Here is a 23,678-nt window from a genome sequence, read left to right as displayed (position 1 = left end):
GACACTAAGCCATATTAGTTCAGATGACCAAAATCTTAAATGAAGAAAAATAAGCATCCTAAAGGGGGAAAGTGAACTTGAGAGGTTTAGGAAGGAGTTCCAGGACCTAGGCAACAGGAAGCAATGTCATCAGTGGTGGAATGCTTAAAGCAGCCGCAATTGGATGAGTGCAGAGATCATGAAGACTTGTCAGGTGAGAAGGTTACAGATATAGAAAGGGGTAAGGCCACAGTCACTGTCACCTAAGATATCATTTGTGACTTTGATAACAAGTGTTCCACACTTTGGCAGGACAGAAACCCAATGGAATGTTTCAGATATATTTAGAAAAGGTGAGCTTGGATTGGAAGGTGACATCATGTTCAAGGACTTTCTACATCATTATCAAATGTTCAAAAACTGTACTTGGTGCATTTTCTACGTTACAGTAATGGCTACAGTAAAGTACTACAAAAGAGCATAGACATACTCAGAGGACCGAATGGCTTGCTTGTACTATATTGTTCTGTGATAAACTTCCATTTGTTACATTGCAAAATAAAATCCAGAGTAGTTTAACAGTAAAATCTAGATGTATCTTTATATTCATACTAATTCTCTTTTTTCTTCCTCAAATAGGCATGATAACTGATCTCTTCATAGATAAATTCAAATTCAAAGGCACCAACGTGAAAACCAAGGTTCCTCTTTTGCTGGAGATTTTAGATAATTATGATTCTAAAAGTCTCATGGCCTTCTTTGATTCAGCCTAGAGAAGCTACCCAAAGCCTGTTGAAAAGCAAATGTATTATTCCTGACCATGGCTATTTTATAGTAGTAAAATACTATGTTTTGAAGCAGTAGTGGGACTGGCAATCAATTTTATTGATGGGGAGAAGGAATAAGAACTGATCGTGTTACTGTAAAGGTGTCGTAAGGCATGAACTTCTTTCCATCATCTGCTGTGACTTCAGTAGATGATTCATGGGAACCCTGGAGAAGTGGTACAGAGAAATTTTATCCTGTTTCCCCACATTTCCGTGCATCTTCCCCCAAATACATAGTTGATGAGTGGGAGAACTCTTGTGCAATTTCACCCCCACTGTCCTGCAAAAAGCCCTGTTATAATATGTAAATACCGGTATGAGTATACTTCTTTTAAATGTTAGTTGAGAGATGTAATTTTAAAACCCTTCTTTTCTAGAGCTTGAAAATGATAGGTAAAAATGCCATTCTTTTAAAATTATCTAGAATGAACGTTTCACCCACCAACTCCCCCAACCTTCCCTCATGCACTCCACCTGTACCCATCTTGAATGTAGATTGGTAGTTCAGGCAACATCTAATGGATTTTGGGAAATCGGCACTGAATCCAAAAATCAACTTTGAAATATGCCTTGTGATAGTCTAGCAAATCTGGAAAGAGATATTCTCCCACCTGATTTTTTCATAATTTACTTATACATGTGTTTACAATTAATATAAAAATGTATTTTTTCCTTCCATTTTCTGTGAAATTTGGTAATAACGGGCACATTGATTTTAAAATCTCCTTCTGAACAAGCAATATTGTTTAGATTTGTCATCATAAAATATCTGGTTTGGACCAGAAGCCCATATGTTTTGTAGGTTAATAATGTACAGGTTAGGTTGATTGGCCATGCTGGATTGCCCCTTGGTGTCCCGGGATGTATAAGTTGGGGAGGATTGGCAGGGTGGATGCATGGGCCTGTGGGTGAAATGCTCTGTCAGATTCGATGAAGACTTGATGGGCTGACTGGCCTCCTTCTGCACTGTAGGTATTCTATGAACATGTTAATACATGAATCTTACAAGTCTATTTGCCATCTGTGTGCGCTAACGTACACTTTATTGAGACATATCAATTTTTGACATCTTATTAACATCATGTACGTATAAAATCTTGTTAATATTGTGTAATACTTCTTGGAAGATATTAAATAGAACAATCCCCTATGTGTATTGTTAACAGTAACATTAGTTTTGGAAACACTTTTCAATGTTATTGTTTGTTTGTTTCAGTCCTCAAAGTTTCTGTTAAATTTCAGGAACTGAAATCTCACCAGGTCACTTCATATGCAACAGTGATGGTCACCTTACAGCAGATATAATCTATCATTGCTGCTCCAATAATGTTACTTTTAGGCAGTAAGTTGTTTGCTGAATTGTTTTTAAAATTTTATTCTTTCATTGCATGGTTTAGCTGTTAATGCAGTGATTGTATTGTAAATAGAACTGATTGTAAATATGGTGATGCTAAATATATCAATATTAAATTGTAATATGTTCATCAGATCTCTGTTACAACATTTTATTGGTTTGGTGACGCCTTTCTGTTGAGAACTTGACAGAAGAATTGATGTAAAATGGATTATGACAAAGGTACATTATCCCTCTTCATCCTTCTTTACCTGTGTGCAGCCTTTGACATGGATGACCACACCATCTTCCTCCAGTACACCTCTTCCAGTTAATTTTCTTCTTCCTCCTGTACTGTTGCTTCTGACGCCCCAGGATCTATTCTTAGCCCCTTCCTCTTTTTCCTCTTCATGCCGTCCCATGGCAAGATCAATGAAAAACATTGTCAGTTTCCACAAGTAAGCTGACAATTGCCAACTCTACCTCACTTCACTTCTTTGGACCTTTCTAATGGTAATGCTGCTTGTCTGAGATCCAATACTGGATGAATGGAAATTTCCTCCAAATAAATATTAGGAAGTCTGAAGGTAGTGTTGTCAGTTGCTGCCATAATCTTCATTCCTTAGCTACTGACTCCACCTCTCTCTTTAGTATCATGCTGAGATTAAACCAAGCTGTTTGGAGTTATATTTGACCTCGAGATGAGTTTTTTTTTACTATATACCAAGATGGCCTATTTCCATCTCTGTAACATTATCTGCTTCAGCTCTTCTGAAACCCTCAATCATGTCTTTGTTATCTCCGGAATGATAGGAATGTTACAACGCACAAGGAGGCTGTTTGGCCCATCTCCTGCCTTCCCCAGTAATTCATCCTTTTTAGATAACTGTCTGATTCATTTTGCATGCTTCATAAGAACATAAGAAATAGGAACAGGAGTAGGCCATCTAGCCTTTCGAGCCTGCCCCGCCATTCAACAACATCATGGCTGATCTGAAGTGGCTCAGTTCCACTTTCCCGCTTTCTCCCCATAACCCTTAATCCCCTTGCCTACCAAAAACCTATCTACCCGCGTCTTAAATATATTTAGCGAGGAAGCCTCAACCACTTCAACGGGCAGAGAATTCCAGAGATTCACCACCCTTTGAGTGAAGAAGTTCCTCCTCAACTCCGTTCTAAACTCCCCCCCCCATCTTGAGGCTGTGCCCTCTAGTCCTGCTGTCCTTTCTGAGCGGGAAGAACCTCTCCACCTCTACCCTATCCATCCCCTTCATCATCTTATATGTCTCAATGAGATCTCCCCTCATCCTTCTAAAATGAGATCTCCCCTCATCCTTCAGGTGAACCTATCTCCCCCATGAACATACAAAGTGGGAGCAGGAGTAGGTCACTCAGCCCCTCAAGCTTGGTGTGCCATCCACATTCCTGCCTCCCCATGACAACCTTTCACCCCCTTGTTAACAAAGTACATATCTAGCTGAAAAATACCTGGATTCTAATCTACTGTCTTTTAAGGAACAGAGTTCTAGAAAATCATAACTCTTCAGTGAAAAAATTTCTCCTTATCTCCATCTTAAATGAGTAACCCTTATTCCTAAACAGTGATCCCTGGTTTTAGATTCTCTGACAAGAGGAAACATCCTTTGCACTTTCACCCTGTCAAAACCCTTCAGGATCTTAAAGATTTAGATGAAGTTGCCTCTTACTCTTCTAAATTCTACTGGATACAAACTTAATCTCTCTAATCTTTCTTCATGAGACAACGTGCCCATTCCTGGTATAATCTGATAAATCTTCTCAACTGCTTCTAAAGCATTTATATCTTTCCTTGGATAAGGAAACCAGTACTGTGTGCAGTACTTCAGTGGTCTCACCAATGCCATGTATAGTTGTAGCATAACTCCCCTACTTTTGTAGTCAATTCCCCTCACAATAAAGGATAAAATTCTATTAGCTTTTCTAATTACTTGCTGTATCTCTATTCTGACCTTTTGTGATTCATGCACTAGGACATCCAGATCCTTCTGCACTAAAGAGTGGCACAATGGTTAGCACTGCTGCCTCACAGCTCCAGGGACCTGGATTTGATTCTGGCTTTGGTTACTGTCAGTGTGGAGTCTGCATGTTCTCTGTGTCTGTATGGGTTTCCTCCAGTTGCTCTGGTTTCCACCCACAGTTACGTGCATTGGACATGCTAAATTCTCCCTCAGTGTACCTGAACAGGTGCCGGAGTGTGGCACCCAGAAATGGATGCAGTACTCCTCTGGGCCAACGGTTGATCCACTTGACCTACTTCATAGAATTATAGAATTCCAACAGTGCATCATTTCCAAGAACTAGGTCCAGAAGTTCCTTCTTTCTCATTGTACTGAAAACAGGAACTCTTGCTCCTCAGTGCCCTTTATACTACTATTGCAGTCTATATTTGGATAATTAAGGTCACCTATTACAGATATCGTGTAATTTTTGCACCCCTCTGTAATTTCCTTGCCTCTACATCGTTCCCACTAGTTGGTAGTCTACAGACAACACCAAGCAATGTAATCTCACTTTTTTTGTTATTTAGCTCCAGCTATATAGATTCTGTCCTTGACTCCTCTGGGACGTTCTCTTTTTCCAGCACAACAAAGTTATCCCTCTTCAATACTACTACTTTCTCCCCCTTTTCTTTTCTGAACAGCTTGTATGCAGGAATATTTAACAGACCCATTCCTCTGACAACTCAGGAATCGTATTTAGTTTAATCTTGACTATTCCAACGTACCTCTGGCTGGCATTTGACATTCTACACTCCAGAAACCTGAAGCATCCAAGAAGGCATTTTCTGGTCATAACTTACAGCAAAGCCTATTCCCCTAATACGCCAGTAAACATTGACCTACAACAGTTCCCAATCCAACAACACCTCAATTTAAAAAATTATCACCCTTTTACAAACCTTTTGAGGCTTGGCCCCCTCTTTGTAATGTCCTCCAGTTCCATAAACCTCCCACGTATTAGCATTTCTCTAATTTCTGGTCTTTTTAAGTGTAGACTGAGCAGTGAATGTGATGATGTGGCTACATGGGTCACGTGGTGGGAGGACAGGAATAATTCCCAGATCTCAGGCAGAGCACAAGTGTGTAGCCGTTGACCTGAGCAATAAACTACATTTATTGGATGTACTTGTGGGTTCCTTAAATCACCAACATCAACATTCTACATGGTGTTGGGAGTTGGCAGTATGACACAAGGCCTTCATTGCATCGATCAACTCTCATGAAAATATTGCAGATAGCTTTGAAAATGAGTGACATATTTACCACGATGCTGTACTTTCTGAGAAGTTGAAGAAGGTATAGGCATTTACCCTATTAAACCTTGCAGAACCTGAAGGAAAATTTGAATTGTTTATTTTCCAGAGAAGGAAGAAGACTCTGGGATAATCCTACAACAATTCAAGACTGCTTGTCTCCCACTAAAAAACCTAATTCTTGATAGACATGCGTTCAATTCCATGAGCCACAAAGCAGATGAGTCAATCCAATTCTACACGGCCAACCTAAAAATATCAGCAAATGTATGTTCAGAACTCTCACTAAAGTCCTAATTAGGGATCCAGTGGTTTGTGAAGTATGTAGTGATTTAGTACACAAGTAGCTACTGTAAGAAAAAGACCTAACATTTTGAGCAGCTATCAGTTCTATATATGTTAGATAAACAATCTGAGAAATGAAGCAGAAATTTTAGGTAGGAAACTGAAGTATTTGCAGTACACAGAGTGCCCTGCTCCAACTGCAGTGGCCAGCACCCTTCATATGGAACAGCTTGTTCTGCATTTGGTAAAAATGCAACAAATCCAAGAAACTGAGCCACTTTGCTAAATGTTGCAGACACCTCCCTCTGGTGCAGTGTGACACTGAGACTCGTTATCCATTAATAGGTTCAATAGGTACTTCTTGCTTAGTTTTCACCTGTCAGAAATTCCATGACTTTATGTGGTCACCTTGCAACTATTAAAATGAATCACTAGCCACTCATAACTATCTTAAAGAAGCCTCTGTGCACTGTGTTTGTACAGTTGCAATGCATAATGCTAAAGTTGCAACACTACAACTTCAGTGTTATCTACAAACATGGCAAGAAGTTGTATTTGGCTGATGCCCTCTCCAGAACTTTCTTACCAACCGTAGATCGTGAGGAAGACGTAGGCATTATGGCAATGGAGATGCTGTCACCCTGTTGAATTCAGGACATAAACAAGCCTTATGGGCAGACATTACATGCAGGTAACTGCATGACTTCATCATGAGGGGCTGGCCCGAATTCTCAAGGGAGCTTCCCCATGAGCTCCACACATCCTTTGCATTAGAGAGGAACTAACTGGATAGAATGGACTAATACAGCGAGCCAGTGATTTGTCATCCCTACTGTTCTCTAGAGGTACTGCACCAAGGGCATCCCAGGTTGGAATCAATCAGGTAAAGGCACCAAGGAATAACTACTGGCTTTCCAGGTATACTGACATGGAGAAGGTAATCTCCAGATGTGCGCTATGCAATGTACTCAAGTCACATCAAGTAAAGGAACAGTTGCAGATGTCCCAGGCGTCCCTTGGTGATTCACAGGAACCACCATTTTCAAGTGGAATGGTAAACAACATTTAGTCATAGTTGATTCATATGCTTGGTGATTTGAACTCTCAACAACTTGTCAAACATGAAGCTTGAAAGACATTTTGTCACATCCTACAGAGACTTATGACAGACCGCTTGCCAATTCGTCTCCATTGAATTTTGCAACTTTTCACACACGTGGGACATATCATGAGAAGCCTCCTGCATCCACAGTAAAACAGTTTGATGGAATGGGTGGTTCGCCCAGCAAGAGTTTTCTTGTGGGATATTAACGGGTCGCATAGACTATTAGCTGCCTTCCGTAGTCTGCAAAATATTCCACAATAGCACAACAACTTTTTTCCAGATGCACCAGGACCACAGATCCTACTGCCAAGGCTCTGTTGCAGCCCAAATCTGAAACTAAAGTGAATGAAACCCTCTTGCAATGCAAATTGAAAAGCAAAATGCACTATGATTGCAATGCCCATAGACTCAGCTCTCTAACTCCAGGACAGTCAGGATACAAAATGCACATAGTCATGAGCAATTGACGATGATACACAATAATGCTCCACAATCGAACGACTATGTAGTAGTCTCAAACAGTGTCCAACATGTACGCAATTGTTGTTGCTTTCTGCAAGTAACAGAACCAGCACCAATGGATAGCAAATCACTAGGGTCATCCAGCCTGTGGCTCTGGTCCCCTGCACCAGTGGACATGCAAATTCCTACAGAGGCCAACATAGTGAATCCTGCATCTGATGAACATGCAGATGAAATGTCCTATGTTGCTCTCAGTGAGGACACTGGTCATAGATTACAACACCAGCGACCAGGGTAATTACATACTCCAGACGTTTGCACACAAGATTCCAGGACTTTATACCACTTAGCCTAGTACTGACTTTCAGCTTTCCAACAGAAAAGGTGGAGTTGGGAGGAGGAGACACGATGGACTAGGCATCAGTTGCTACAGCCTAGTCCGTGCCTCAATAACATAAGTAGTAACACATTATCAGTTTGTCACACAATACACATAGTTTCTCATGGCATAATTTTGTGTGGCACATGCTGTTATATCTCATGCCACCGCGTGTCCCAACTAAACAGATGTAGACTGAGTGGTGATGTGAGAGCATGATGACGGGGCTACATAAGAGGTCATGTGACAGAAGCACAAGTCACTGTACAGCAACAGTCAACTTTATTGGAAGTCCTTGATATTGATGATTTAAGGAACCCACAGCATTTTACATTGGATATCCACAATCTTAATCACTCCACCAATGGTGGTTGTACCTTAAGCTGCCAAGACATAAACTCTGACATTCTCTGCCGAAATCTCTTCACCTCTTTTTTTTCCCTTCAAGACAACTCTATCCTAATATCTTATGTGACTTGGTGTTGTACCAAACAAAACCATTTGATTTAATACTGCAAATCATGCTACTATTGCTATGACCTGCAGACAAAGTGGATATTTGTAGACATAATCATTTTAATCACATGGGTGTGCTTCTGCCCTGTAAGACCATTGTTTGAGTAAGTGGCCAGATGTTGCACAAATATAACCGGGATAGTTAATCATTTATTCATAGTGCAATGAAAACTGAAAGTGCTGGAAAAATAACAGGTCTGATAGCATCTGGGGAGAGAGAAACAGAATAATATTTCAAGTTTAATATGACTTCTGAAATTTTTTTTTGCAATTCTCTTGTCATGGGATTTGGAAGTACTGGATATTGAGGTTTCAAACTAACATTATGAGAGATATGATATCAAAGAGAAAAAAGAAGCATTTGTCAAAGCTAGGAGGCTGGGAACACACAAAGCAAGTGGCACACAAGGAAAGCAGAAAGAAATTTAAGGAGGGCTAAATGGGGTCACAAGAAAGCATTGGCCAACAGGATTAAGGAAAAGTCCTAAGGCTTTTTATACATATATAAAGAGCAAGAGGGTAGCCAAAGATGGTGCAAGTATCATAGAACATCACAGTAAGACCTTATTATGATACTTTTGTTTGTCATAGTGACTGCTGATTTACAAATTAGTTCAGCTATTTTGCAATTCCCAAATCTACCACTTGGTGGCCACTAAACCCAAATGTCAGAAGTAAAAGTGATTTTTGGATTGTTTCAACAAAATTAGGCTGCTTCCCAAACAAAGCTTGATCATATGTTTAACGGAGGTCATTTTGCCCACTTTCATTGATGCATCCAGAAAATCCCAACACTTATTACCATATCTAATTGTTTCTTCAATGATTCCAGTGTTTTCATCTCAAGAACTTGGCTTGGAAGTCCATTGCGTGTGTTTAGTCTTTGTGTAAAGAAGGAATTCCTGCTATTGGTTCAACAATTCTCTTCTACTAGATTAAGTTTACAATCCCTTCACCAATATTCACGGTTTCATCAAATGTAATGTTCCATGCACATTTTAAATGTTGTTCTGCACCAGAACCCATTACAAGATCCGTTTTTCCCTCTCAGTTCTTCCTGTCAGAGAACTATGCACTGTTTTCATTTCCCGGGTGCTTTTTCTACCCAAACAATCACATATCTTCAACTTTCCTTGTTTTTCCTGCCACTGGCCCAGTTTGAATCCCCCTTATTGTGGAAGATCTCATTGAGATTTTGGCTAGCATCTATTACTCATCTCTAATTGCCCTTGAACTGAGTGGCTTGCTAGGCTATTTCAGAGGGACAATTAAGAGTCAATCACATTGTTGTGGATCTGAAGTCACATGTAGGCCAAACTAGGTCAGGACAGCAGATTTTCTTCCCATGACAATTTTAGTGAACCAGTTGGGTTGTAATAATAGTCAATAATAGTTCCACTGTCATCAGTACGGAGGCTAGCTTTACATTTCAGGTTTATTAATAGCTGTTTTGGTGGCATTTGAACCCATGCAAACATGGAGAGAACGTGCAAACTGCACACAAACAGTGACCCAAGCTGGGAATTGAACCTGGATCCCTGGCACTGTGAGGCAACAGTGCTAACCACTGTACCACCACGCCACCCCTACAGCAGCTGGAATAACAACTTCCTAATGGAGATGTGGACATGCATTGCCAAAGGTCAACAAACTGCTTGTCGCTGGAGGCCTAATAATACTCCCCCACCCACCTCTCCCACTGGCTCTGCCTTTCGTCAAGTGGTCAACTCTCTTCTGCAAGGAGGGAAAGGACAGAGGTTTGACAGGTCACAATGACTAATACAGAGAGAGGGAAAGGATTCCGTTGTCATTTTGTTGAGTCATTGTGAGGCATTGGTATGAGAGGACAGTAGGCTGAGGGGAAGTGTGTGTTTACTGTTGAGATAGATATTTGATTTGCCTACAGAGATACAGAGAGAAATGAGGGGAGCTTCTAGGTGTATGGATCCAAGAAGTGTGGTGTAGGAGAATGCTAGACATTGGAATGTACGAACACACATATGAATAAAGACGAGTAGGCCATTTGGCCCCTCAAGCCTGCTCTACCATTTAACAAGATCATGGTTGATCTGATAGTAGCCTCAGATCTATCCACTTATGCCTTAAATGTATTCAGAAGACTCTGCCTCCACTGCCTTTTCAGAGACTTCCAAGGACTCTCAACCCTGTGACAGAAATTCTCATTTCCATTTTTAATGGACAATCCGTTATTTTTAAATGCTGATCCCTAATTATTGATTCTCCCATAAGAAACATCTTCTCCACATCCCCCTCAGAACCTTGCTCGTTTCAATCAAGTTGCCTCTTATTTTTCAAAACTTGCTGCCTGAAAGTGTTATGCTGTTCACCTGTCACTTCCTAAGGTCCTGGATCCTCTTAGTACATTGTTTTCAGGTTGGGAGAAGCATACTCATGCTATTTTCCCCAGTCATTTCTATCCTCTCTTGGTTGGAGAAGTTGTCTCCTTCCTCCTGTCCTTAGGAAAGCTTACCATTGCAGTCAGAAAGGACAGTAGGACTAGAGGGCACAGCCTCAAGATAAAGGGGGGGCAGTTTAGAATGGAGTTGAGGAGGAACTTCTTCACTCAAAGGGTGGTGAATCTCTGGAATTCTCTGCCCGTTGAAGTGGTGGAGACTGCCTCGCTAAATATATTTAAGATGCAGGTTGATAGGTTTTTGATAGGCAAGGGGATTAAGGGTTATGGGGAGAGGGTGGGAAAGTGGAACTGAGACACGACAGATCAGCTATGATCTTATTGAATGGCGGGGCAGGCTCGAAGGGCTAGATGGCCTACTCCTGCTCCTATTTCTTATGTTCTTATGTTCTCAGATCCCTCAGCAGGGTCCCCAGATCTCACTGGGCACTGCAGCCTCAAAATTCAAGCCCTTGAAATCTATGCCACGGTGCCTTTAATTAGAAATACTTCCTTTGAAAGAAAAATCAGCCCACCTCCCTGTTTGAGGAACCTGGAGACAGGATGTTAGTGTCACTCCTCTGGAAAAGAGCCATGGCAAAGCCTGTCCGTAAAGAAATGGTGTTCCTGACCTGAAAATAGTCCCACCATTCCTGCAAGGACTAAATGGGTAAAATTCTACCCCAATCTCTACAAAGAACAAAGAACAAAGAATAACCCAGCATGGGAAACAGACCCTTCGGCCCAACGAGCCTGCGCCACCATCTTAACAAAGCATTTTCCTATACCTACCTTACCCCGTGTGTATGCTAATGGTACCCCTATTGTAACCAGATTCAGGGGAGAATAATGTAGGGTCAATTTGGTACACCAATCAGCCTAGTTTCTTATCTCCGTCCACACCATTTCCAAGCCCATCTTATCCATAAGGCCTACTTCTTGTTTCATTGACTCCATTCTCACCAAACCACTGACCCATTTACCTAGTCCCATTCTCGATTATATAATTGGATTCTTTCTTCGTGTATTCTGTACACCTCCTTTTCAAAGATGCCATCAATTGCCCCATTTAAAAACTCATCACTATGTTCTCTCTATTTACAAATTACCCACTTTCCTTCCTTCATCAAATTCCTCAAACATCTTGCTGCCTCCCAGATAAATGCCCACTTCTCTTGCAACTCTTTGAAGCTCTCCAATTAAGCAGGCCACAACACCAAAAGTTCACAAAACCATAACATGAGTAGATTGGGTCTGTAAATACTCTTCCTTGAATCCAGTACCCAGTTCCTTTCTATCATGTCATAGCCAAAAAATCCCAAAAAAGAACCTTTCATCCTGCACCTCAGATGCCACTCTGGCTTCCATTATTGGTCTGCTCCTCTTCCTCATCAGCTTGGTGCCCATCAGACATTGGGTTAGTTTCCATATATAGAGTGATAACATCCAACTCTATCTCCCTTGATCGCTGAACTACCCCTGAACTGTCAGACTGTTTCTCCGACATCAATTTTCAGATGGGCTATTATATACTTTCCAGTAATAATTGAGAGGCTGAAGTAATTTTACCACCAGTCTAAACTCCGTACCCTCTCTACTAAATATCATATTCCCTGAACACTGTCTCAGCGAAAGCACTGTTTACAACCTTGATTCAACCTCCTGATATCTGCAGCCCACCTCCTAATGCCATCTTCGTTAACTTGTATTCATTTTTGTCCATGTACATGCGTGAAATGGCTTTAGCCTTTCTTCTCATGTAGGTGAATTTATATAACTACAATCTATTGTACTCTTTCCTGAACAATTTGGTGTCTTCTATCGTTTCTCACAGCACCTGTCAGACACCTGGGAGGGTGATTCTCCCAAAAGTGCTGAATTGGTGGGAAAACTGTTCCAAATCACGACGTCAGTGCAGCTTCACACTCGAATCCCCACAACTGTGCACTGCAGAGGTCACAATCGGAAATCTCATTAAAAACCCGGGGGTGGTAGAGTCTATTCGCGTCGGAGTCTGACAGCTCTGCGAAACAAACACTGCGCATGCACAATGGTCCCGATCTGTTAATCTCCCTGTTTGCTACCCAGCACGATCAGTGGCCAGTCCGGGATCTCCACAGTGCTGCCCCTCCAACCTCCCCCTCCCTACGGCCCGATCGCAGTCCCCACAGCAAGTCCAGCTCTGACCCCCCGCCATGTCCTGGAGCACTCTGATGTCCAGCCCCCCTGCACACCCAGCAGTGGTGATCCCCCACCCCCTTCATTCCAGCAGACCTCCCCTCCCCGGTCTGCCCCGGGAAGGCAGACGCTTCCTCTCCCAAGCCTGCCCCGATCGCTGGCCTCCCTCCAGCCCAGAAAGATCCCCACGCAGCATGGAAGCGGAACCCCCTCACCCTCACCAACTACTAGGCCCCACCCAAACCAGGCTCAACCCTTTTGGCACTACCAGTGGGCAGTGCCAAGGTGCCCCCTGGGCATGAGCACTTTGCCCCTTGGGCAGTGCCGAGAGCACAGGCTGGCACTGCCAGGGTACCCATGCCCAGGGTGCACCGCCCCTCTGCCGCCTGATTGCCCCCCCTTCATTCCAGCAGGTCTCTCGCAAGTTCCCCGAAAGTGGGGAGCTCCTCTAAACCCCACCGGAATGAAGTACTCCTGGTGGAGTGGGAGATTCTATTAGGACCAGCAAGTTCCAATAATAAAATGCAAAACAGATTTAAACTACATTGAAAAATGATTCAAATGATTTCCCTGTCTTCCCACCGGTTTCTAGTATGGTTTGAACTCCAACTGTCTGGGAGAGCCACATGTGCAAATCCCGGAAAAAGGCCGATGACACGATTCTCTCGATGGGACCCGCCAGAAAAGTTGCGGGTCGCAATAGAAGAATTGACTCCCCCTCCTCCCCCATTTCCAAACTGAAATGTAATTGTCTCTAGTCTTCCCTCATAATTCAAGGAACCTAATACTAAGAATCAGCTTTGTGATTCCACACTGTCTCCAGCCCTTTAAAATTTACAGCACAGAAAAAGGCCATTCAGCCCACCATGTTCATGCCTTAATGGCCTCTTGTTTTTTTGGTAGGACAGTACTCTAGTTGTGTTCTGGCCAAAGTATTGTACAATTCAATTAGGACTCTCTCTGACTCGCATTCGACCATTTTGGCTATATAGTTAAACATTTCTATTCATTTCGTTGATTGTGCATAATAAGCATTAAGACTCCTGGATCCCTTTCAATTTCATTTTAAGATATTTCAATAGCAATACCATGTGGAATAAACGCTTCCCATTTTTCTTCCTATGTGCATACTTCTAACTTGATTTTTTAAAATTTTGATTTGATTTATTATTGTCATATGTATTAGTATACAGTGAAAAGTATTGTTTTTTGCACGCTATACAAAGCATACCATTCATAGAGAAGGAAAGAGAACAGTGCAGAATGTAGTGTTACAGTCATAGCCAGTGTGTGGAGAAAGATCAACTTAATGCAGGGGAGGTCCATTCAAAAGTCTTGATGGCAGTAGGGAAGGAGCTGTTCTTGAGTCGGTTGGTATGTGACCTCAGACTTTTGTATCTTGACTGCATAAATATATCACCATTCCCTCACTGTCGCTGGATCAAAATAATGGAACTCCATATCTAACAGCACTTTGGGTGTACCTACTCCAATGGGCTGCAGCGGTTCAAAAAGGCCTTTGAAAGACCATCACCTTCTCAAAGCATTTATGGATTGGCAATACGTGCTGACCTAGCCAGGTTATACCCACATCCCATAAAATAACTACAAATAAAAGATAAAGCATTGAGAAAAGTGAAAGAAATCTTAAGAATAAAGGAAAACAGGACAGAAAACAGATTAAAATGACAGCCAGATTAAGAAACAAAGATTATTTTACAGTCTGTGGAGGTTAATGCATTGTCTTTTCCAACTGAGTGAAACATTCCATCCTCTTAATGCTCATCTTGTATGGGGCAGTGTCTGTTTGAAAATAGTAGTTGGTTACATTATTGCTGTCAATTTGATTTAGTTCATGGGTTTACTGGTGTGTCAAATTAATCACTTGTAATGTTATCGCAGTCTAAATCCCCAGCATAATGTACAGTATTCTTATCCCACTCCCCAGTGACTCCTGGATCCAACTGCCAAATCAGTCCATGAATGCAACAACTCATTTGATAATGTTTAGCATATGGACTGCTTCAGGAAATACAGTTACATGAATTACACTGCGAACAATAGATGTGTTCTCTTTGCATAGATTAAGTAATCTGAATGCCTTATGCTTTAATTTTAACAGGCAGTCTTTATGCTTTGAGTAGTGCATTTTATTTTCAAGTTTCATGTTTTGTATCCGCATCCTTATTAGAGGTATTTTATTTTATTACACTGTTGTGTTAAATCATAATGTAACAGAATAGAATTTAATCAGGTTGTCAGCTCTGGCTCAGTAGTAGTATTCTCACCTCAGAATCAGAAGGTAATGGGTTCATGCCTCACTCCAGAGACACTGGTTGACGTACCAATGCAGCACTGAATGAGTACTGGACTGTTGGTGATCCTGGCCTAGAAATTCAATGGTACCACAATTTAGGCAAAAATTTTGCTACCGAACAGGGGAGGACACAGGTCCCAAATCTACCATAGCTGTGTTGCCTTTGAAATATTCTATACAGACACAGTGACCGGTTTATTACTCAAAAATGAGTTTACCCAGGTGCTGTTACAGCAAAGGACTGTGTTTCAAAATTAGTTTTATTAAAACACTTGCAAATTAAAGAAACACATCTTACACAATAAATTAACTTTTCCCCAAATTAGGCTGACTGCCTGGAAAACACATATACTATCCACTCTGGTGAACTTGACCAGGCTGTTGGATTCATTTCACTGAGCTCGGGTTGGTAGATGAACTCAGGGTCTTCTTGGTATGAAGGTGGATCTTGCATATCTTCTTCCATCGTCATGCATCACAGGTCACAGTAGGCCTGTCTAGTCTTTGCTGGGGGTTGTCACCAAATTGAATACATTCTGAATATTTCATAAATTATAAAAAAAATGTTTAATTATTTATATATTAATAGAACTATCATCAGCTTCAAGTGGTAAAAGTAAAATGAATATTTACACTTGATTGGACGCAAAGGGAGTGTATGGCTCTCACAATCAATGCTGTGTAATCAGCACGCACCTCATTTCACGTGCCCTTCCTATGTGTGCATATGATCTCAGTTATAGAAACACAGAAACTAGGAGCAGGAGAAGGCCATTCAGCCCTTTGAGCCTGCCCTGCTATTCACTATGATTATGGCTGATCTTCAATTTCAATGCCATATTCCTGCTTTCACCCCATGTCTCTTGATGTCACTAAAATCCAAAAAAAATCATCTATCTCTTTCTTGAACACATGCAGTGACTTGGCCTCTACAGTCTTCCGTGGTAGAGAATTCCACAGGTTCACAGTCTTTTGAATAAAGAACTATTTCCTCACCTCAGCCCTAAACAGTTTATCCTATATCTGTGTCCCTGATTTTAGATTCCCCAACTAGGGAAAACATCCTCCTGGCATCTAATTTGTCCCGCCCTGTTAGAATTTTATATACTTTAGTCAGATCTCCTCTCATTCTTCTAAGCTCTAGTGAATACAGATCCAGAGAAATTAATCTCTCTTCAATGGACAGTCCTGCCAACTCTGGTACCAGCCTTGTGTATTTCTGCTGCACTCCTTCTACGACAAGTTTATCCTTTCTTAGGTAGGCAGAACAAAACTGCGTACAACACTCCCAATGTGGTCTTACCAAATCTCTGTAGAACTGCAATAAGACATCCCTACTTCTGAACTCAAATCCTCTTGCAATGAAGGCCAATATACAATTTGCCTTCCTAACTGCTTGCTGCATCTGCCTCTCCACTTTCATTAAGTGGCGCACAAGAACACCCAATTCCCTGTGTATATCCACACTTGTGATGTGGGTATGCCGGCGTTGGACTGGCGTAAACACAGTAAAAAGTCTGACAACACCAGGTTTTAGTCCAACCTATTTATTTGATAATATTCTCACAAGCTTTCGAGGGGTTACCCTCTTCGTCAGGTGAATGGAGAGTTCTGGCCTCAGACAGAGCATATAAAGCACAGACAGTTTAGAGATTACTGATTAAAATGCGAATCCTTACACCTAACCTGCTGTTCAAGACCTGAAGTGGCTGACAATGTGAGTGGTAGGAGCACTGATCACAGTTTAAAGAGATGTGTATTGTCTCCAGACAGTACAGTAAGTGAGGTTTTGCAAACCCAGGCAAGTCACGGGGGTTACAGATAGTGCGACATGAACCCAAGATCCCTGTTGAGACCGTCCTCATGTGTGCGGAACTTGGCTATCAGTCTCTGCTCAGCGACTCTGCGCTGTCGTGTGTCGTGAAGGCCACAATGTCTTCACCTTCAACAACCAGTTTTTCATCCAGACACATGGAACAGCCATGGGGACCAAATTTGCGCCTCAATATGCCAACATCTTCATGCACAGGTTCGAACAAGACTTCTTCACTGCACAGAATCTTCAACCGATGCTGTACACTAGATACATCGATGACATTTTCTTCCTCTGGCCTCATGGTGAACAATCACTGAAACAACTATATGATGATATCAACAAATTCCACCCCACCATCAGACTCACCATGGACTATTCCCCAGAATCAGTTGCATTCTTGGACACACGCATCTCCATTAAGGACGGTCACCTCAGCACCTCACTGTACCGCAAGCCCACAGACAATCTCACAATGCTCCACTTCTCCAGTTTCCACCCGAAACATGTTAAAGAAGCCATTCCCTATGGACAAGCCCTCCGTATACACAGGATTTGCTCAGATGAGGAGGATCGTGACAGACACCTCCAGACCCTGAAAGATGCCCTCGTAAGAACAGGATATGGTGCTCGACTCATAGATCGGCAGTTTCGATGCGCCACAGCGAAAAACCGCACCGATCTCCTCAGAAGACAAACACGGGACACAGTGGACAGAGTTCCCTTCGTCGTCCAGTACTTCCCCGGAGCGGAGAAGCTACGACATCTTCTCCGGAGTCTTCAACATATCATTGATGAAGACGAACATCTCGCCAGGGCCATCCCCACACCCCCACTTCTTGCTTTCAGACAACCACACAACCTCAAACAGACCATTGTTCGCAGCAAACTACCCAGCCTTCAGGAGAACAGTGACCACAATACCACACAACCCTGTCACAGCAACCTCTGCAAGACATGCCGGATCATCGACATGGACACCATCATCACACATGAGAATACCATCCACCAGGTACATGGTAAATACTCTTGCAACTCGGCCAACATTGTCTACCTGATACGTTGCAAGAAAGGATGTCCCGAAGCATGGTACATTGGGGAGACCATGCAGACGCTACGACAACGGATGAATGAACATCGCTCGACAGTCACCAGGCAAGACTGTTCCCTTCCTGTTGGCGAACACTTCAGTGGTCACGGGCATTCAGCCTCTGACCTTCGGGTAAGCATTCTCCAAGGCGGCCTTCACGACACACGACAGCGCAGAGTCGCTGAGCAGAGACTGATAGCCAAGTTCCGCACACATGAGGACGGTCTCAACAGGGATCTTGGGTTCATGTTGCACTATCTGTAACCCCCGTGACTTGCCTGGGTTTGCAAAACCTCACTTACTGTACTGTCTGGAGACAATACACATCTCTTTAAACTGTGATCAGTGCTCCTACCACTCACATTGTCAGCCACTTCAGGTCTTGAACAGCAGGTTAGGTGTAAGGATTCGCATTTTAATCAGTAATCTCTAAACTGTCTGTGCTTTATATGCTCTGTCTGAGGCCAGAACTCTCCATTCACCTGACAAAGAGGCTGTCCCCTTGAAAGCTAGTGAGAATATTATCAAATAAATAGGTTGGACTAAAACCTGGTGTTGTCAGACTTTTTACTACCTTCCTCTTGACAGCTTCCTCCTCTCCAAAGACCTACATAAACTTAAAAATGAAGTCCACTTTGCCAGCAAGCTTTCTAGATTTTAGCAGGGGGTGTCTATGGGGGCAGGAACAGCAGAATGAAAAGGAGATAGGGCAGCAGCAACATTGACTGCCAGTGATCGAACCCGCCAGCATTCTTTTACAGAGCAGATCATCCAAGTAAGCTTTCTCACAACAACAACTTGCATTTATATAGTTATGTCAATGTAGTAAAGTGTCATGAGGTGCTTTTCAAGAACTTTATAGACAAAAGTTGATAGTGAGCCACATAAAGAGATATTGGCCGGGCTTTTACCAGCCCATCCTGCCCACTGATAATATTGCACGAGAACCGAGGAATCAGCATCACTCCCCATTTCTTGGCTCTCACGATCTTACAAGAGCCGGATTTCTGGCGAGGTAAGCCTCTTGCCAGAAATGGGAGAGAGGCTGAATAAATTATTTAAATATATTATAATGTTAATTTCATAGTATTAGTGAGCCCGGCACTGAATCATCTGGTCTCACTTGCCTTTATGGCCTCACTTTATGGCCTCCAATGAGGAAAACACCTGTCCCCATGAATGGGGAATAGTTGTGTTGGCTTCGCCGGTAGAATGGGAGGCCACTGAGACCCCCAAGGAGCTGAGAGCAAGGGGAGGGTGCAAGCCTGGAACCTCGTTAATACCTACTGGGAAGTGCCAGGGGGCAGGGTCTATGCGGGTGGGGCTTATAGGGGTGAGACCTAAGGGGCCAGGGCCTGAAGGGGCAGCCCAATTGGGAAGAAGGTGCCCGCTCTCCATTGTGATCATTAGGGGACCCGATCAGTCTGGATGGCAGAGGGGGCTGCATTTTGAGTGGTGTGGGGCTCACGATTAAGGGTGGGGGAGTTTGTTGAGGCTGCCTGCAGCAGCAGCAGCCTGACAGCTCTCTCACTGTCTATCAAACCTCTGCTGCTGCTATTGCATCTGTACAGAATCAGAGGTGTGCATATGTGCAACTGCTTGCACTACTGTTGAAATTGTGCATGTGCAGACACACAGATCTGCACATGCACAATAGCTCCCTCTTCTGACTGGCTGGTGGATTAAGTCCAACCCATTACTTGTAGCAGCTTGAAACAGTCTAGGCCATTTTTCCATGCACTACGTACACAAGGTTGGATGTGAAAACTCTCCCAAAAAAAACGGATCTGCGAATCTCCCATTTTCATGCTAGCTGGATACTTAGAATCATTCTCGTAAACTTCCGCCCACAATAACAATTAACCAAAAGCTTGAACAAAGAAGTAGGTTTTAAAGACATCTTAAATGAGGAGAATGTAGCAGAAAGTTTTAAGAAGAGAATTCTGGAGTTTAGGACCTAGGCATCAGATGGCACAATTGTCAATTATACTAAAATGGAAATATTAAGAGTTTCTCTTCACAATACATCATCTGTCATGCAATTCTCTTCAGCATCATCCTTCTCAAGATTCAGTCTTTGTGATCTTGCTCTCCCTGCACTGTATAATATTAACATCAATACTACATCTGATGAATAAAAATTAATGCAGCAACTTCTTTCCATCTTATCGATAATTTAACATAATATTAAGAATTGTGGTGCTTGTTTATCTATTCTAGTACTCTGATATGGTGTAGACCTGATGGGTACACTTTAGAGGTGGAACATTGCTGAGCTTCCATTGAAGATACTGCCAATGACCATGTTGGATGACCTGGAGAAACTCTTGAATTGAGAGGACGTACATGTAGCTTGTAGCATTCTGGGGTTGAAAGAGTTGACTGGCACTAACAAGGGTCCTGATAGAGTGAATGATGTGAGATCAGCATGCAGATATCCTGCAAAAACAGAAGGTGCCTCTCTCATGGAGCCACGGCAGCACCAACGCATTCCTACAGCTGATGATCCGCTGCCACATGAAGAGCCCTCCACTAGCTTATGCTCTAACGTACACATTTCAGTCTCTGAACTGCTGATTGCCAGGGTCAGGTTAAATGACACTACATCTTTATGGTGACTGGAAGGAATCTCAGCATTTTCAACATCTGAAATAAAAACGTAAGAACGTAAGAACTAGGAGCAGGAGTAGGCCATCTGGCCCCTCGAGCCTGCGCCGCCATTCAATAGGATCATGGCTGATCTTTTTGTGAACTTAGCTCCACTTATCTGCCCACTCACCATAACCCTTAATTCCTTTACTGTTCAAAGATTTGCCTTAAAAACATTCAATGAGGCAGTATCAACTGCTTTACTGGGCAGGGAATTCCACAGATTCACAACCCTTTGTGTGAAGAAGTTCCTCCTCAACTCAGTCCTAAATCTGCTTCCCCTTATTTTGAGGCTATGCCCCCTAGTTCTAGTTTCACCCGTCAGTAGAAACAACTTGCCTGCTTCTATCTTATTAATTCCCTTCATAATTGTGTATGTTTCTACAAGATCTCCCCTCATTCTTCTGGGTTCCAATGAGTACAGTCCCAGTCTACTCAGGCTCTCCTCATAAGCCAACACTCCCAATTCCGGAATCAACCTAGTGAATCTCCTCTGCACCCCCTCCAGTGCCAGTATATCCTTTCCTCAAACAAGGAGACCAAAACTGTAAACAATTCTCCAGGTGCGGACTCACCAGCACCTTATACAGCCGCAACATAATTTTGTTGTCTTTAAACTACATCCTTCTAGCAATGAAAGACAAAATTCTTTTGCCTTCTTAATTACCTGCTGCACCTGCAAACCAACTCCTTGAGATTCCTGCATAAGAACGCCCAGGTCCCTCTGCCCAGCAGCATGCTTCAGCTTTTTATCACTTAAATAATAGTCCATTTTGTTGTTATTATCAAAATGATGACCTCTCATTTACCAGCATTGTACTCCATCTGCCAGACTCTCACCCACTCACTTAGATTATCTGTATCCCTTTGCAGGCTTTCAGCGTCCTCTGCGCGCTTTGCTCTTCCACCCATCTTAGTGTCATCTGCGAATTTTGACATACTATACTTGGTCCCCAACTCCAAATCATCTATGTAAATCGTAAAAAATTGCGGTCCCAACACTGATCCCTGAGGTACACCACTAGTCACTGATCGTCAACCAGAGAAACACCCATTTACCCCCACTCTTTGCTCTCTGTTAGTTAACCAATCCTCTATCCATGCTAATACATCACCTGTAAAACTGAGCACCTTTATCTTATGTAGCAGTCTTTGGTGCGGCACCTTGTCAAATGCCTTCTGGAAATCCAGATAACCACATCCAAAGGTTCCCCATTGTTCACTGCACATGTAACGTTTTCAAAGAATTCCACCAAATTAGTCAAACATGACCCGCCCTTTCAAGAACCCATGTTGCGTCTTACCAATGGGACAATTTATATCCAGCTGTCTCGCTATTTCTTCTTTGATGATAGATTCAAGCATTTTCCCTACTACAGAAGTTAAGTTAACTGGCCTACAGTTACCTGCCTTTTGTCTACCTCCTTTTTTAAACAGTAGCGTCACATTTGCTATTTTCCAATCTGCAGGAACTACCCAGAGTCCAGCGAATTCTGGTAAATTACCACTAGTGCACTTGCTATTTCTCCTGTCATTCTTTAGTGTCATCAGGACCAGGAGACTTGTCTACGTTTAGCCCCATTAACTTGCCCAACACTACTTCTTTTGTGATAATGATAATTCCTAGGTTCTCACCTGCCATAGCCTTTCTGTTATCAATTTTTGGCATGTTATTTGTGTCTTCCACTGTGAAGACTGACACAAAATACTTGTTCAATACCTCAGCCATTTTCTCATTTTCAGTTATTACAACCCCCTTCTCATCCTCTAAAGGGCCAATGTTTACTTTCGCCGCTTCTTTTCGTTTTATATATTTGTAGAAACTTTTGCTTTCTATTTTTATATTCTGAGTTTGTTTACTGTCATAATCCATCTTACCTTTCTTTATAGCTTTTTTCGTGGCTTTATGCTAACCTTTAAAGATTTCCCAATCCTCTACGTTCCCACTAAACTTTGCCGCTTTGTTTGCATTTTTTTTAATTTGATACCCTCCTTTATTTTTTAGATATCCATGGCTGATTGTCTCTTTTTCTACAGTCCTTCCTTATTACTGTATATACTTTTGCTGAGCACTGTGAAAGATCGCTTTGAAAGTCCTCCACTTGAAATGAAAAAGGAACAAGGATTGGATTTTAGTGTGAAGGGACAGCAGGGGAGAAGCAGTCTCTGGTGAAAGCAATTGCAGTTTATTATACAGGTCGTACTGGGCTAGATAGAGTAAGATGAGAAAAAGGGGATAATGGTGTGTCTCCTCTAATGTTGTCACTTGCTAAGGCCATGATTTGTGATTAGAGCACATGTTCTCCAAGGGACAAGATGTGCAGGCAGGCATAGCCTGCTCCTGTTGCAGCCTCTTGCTGTGTGCAAATTTCTAAGGAAAAAGGGAATGTATTAGTTACAACCTTGTAAAGTATTTAGAGAATGAATCTGTTCTGATCAAATAGTTTGTGTATGGTGTGAGGAAGTGAGGGTAGCAAAATTGGTGAGAGTAGGAAGTGCAGAGTGTGTGAGTAGGACAAGGAGATGACTGTGGTACAGTGATTCTATTGGAGTGAAGGCAAAGCTATCATCTTCTCAGTGAATATTACATCACAAAGTTCACAGCAATAACTGTATCTGTGGAAAAGTGAACTTCCCAGAAGTGAAGATAGCAGATCTGAAGCTGAGCTTTTGTGGCAGCCTATTTACAGCTCTTTCAGGAACTGAGTCTGTGAAAGCTCCCTTAAAATGCACAAACCATTGATAGTAAGATTTTTTTGCAGCAACTTTTTAATTTTTTTCTGAATATTTCAATGGTTCGCTACATTATAAAACTGGATATATTTTCAGGAAATATGTATGTTGTATATGTGTAAGTCTGCCAGTAAAAACGGTTAAAAGAGTTGTTTCTGGAGCAGAACCGAGAAATTTCAAACAAATTGCTGACCCCTGACATGAGTCTGTCCAGTTAATGAAAATAAATATTGAGGAGTTATTTGGCTGCAATAGAAAATCACATTGCTACCATTGCTTATCAGAAAATTGTTTACTAGAAGTAAAT

At 42.2% G+C, this 23,678-nt stretch overlaps 1 protein-coding gene across 1 annotated transcript in view; it reads left to right on the top strand.

Annotated features, from left to right (window-relative positions):
• bbs7 (Bardet-Biedl syndrome 7) overlaps positions 1-2,252 on the top strand; it is a 48,367-nt gene extending 46,115 nt beyond the window's left edge. The window contains exon 19 of the mRNA XM_080193509.1: positions 619-2,252. Coding sequence (XP_080049635.1) covers positions 619-752 — 134 coding nt within the window. The 3' untranslated portion in view covers positions 753-2,252. The remainder of the gene's footprint in view (positions 1-618) is intronic.
• The last annotated feature ends 21,426 nt before the right edge of the window (positions 2,253-23,678 follow it).

The sequence above is a fragment of the Carcharhinus amblyrhynchos genome, chromosome 1, assembly GCF_965287045.1.
Source record: "Carcharhinus amblyrhynchos chromosome 1, sCarAmb.v2.hapA, whole genome shotgun sequence".
Lineage (NCBI taxonomy): Eukaryota > Metazoa > Chordata > Chondrichthyes > Carcharhiniformes > Carcharhinidae > Carcharhinus > Carcharhinus amblyrhynchos.
The sequence above is the reverse complement of the archived record's forward strand: the minus strand, read 5'-3'. Positions and strand labels throughout refer to the sequence as shown.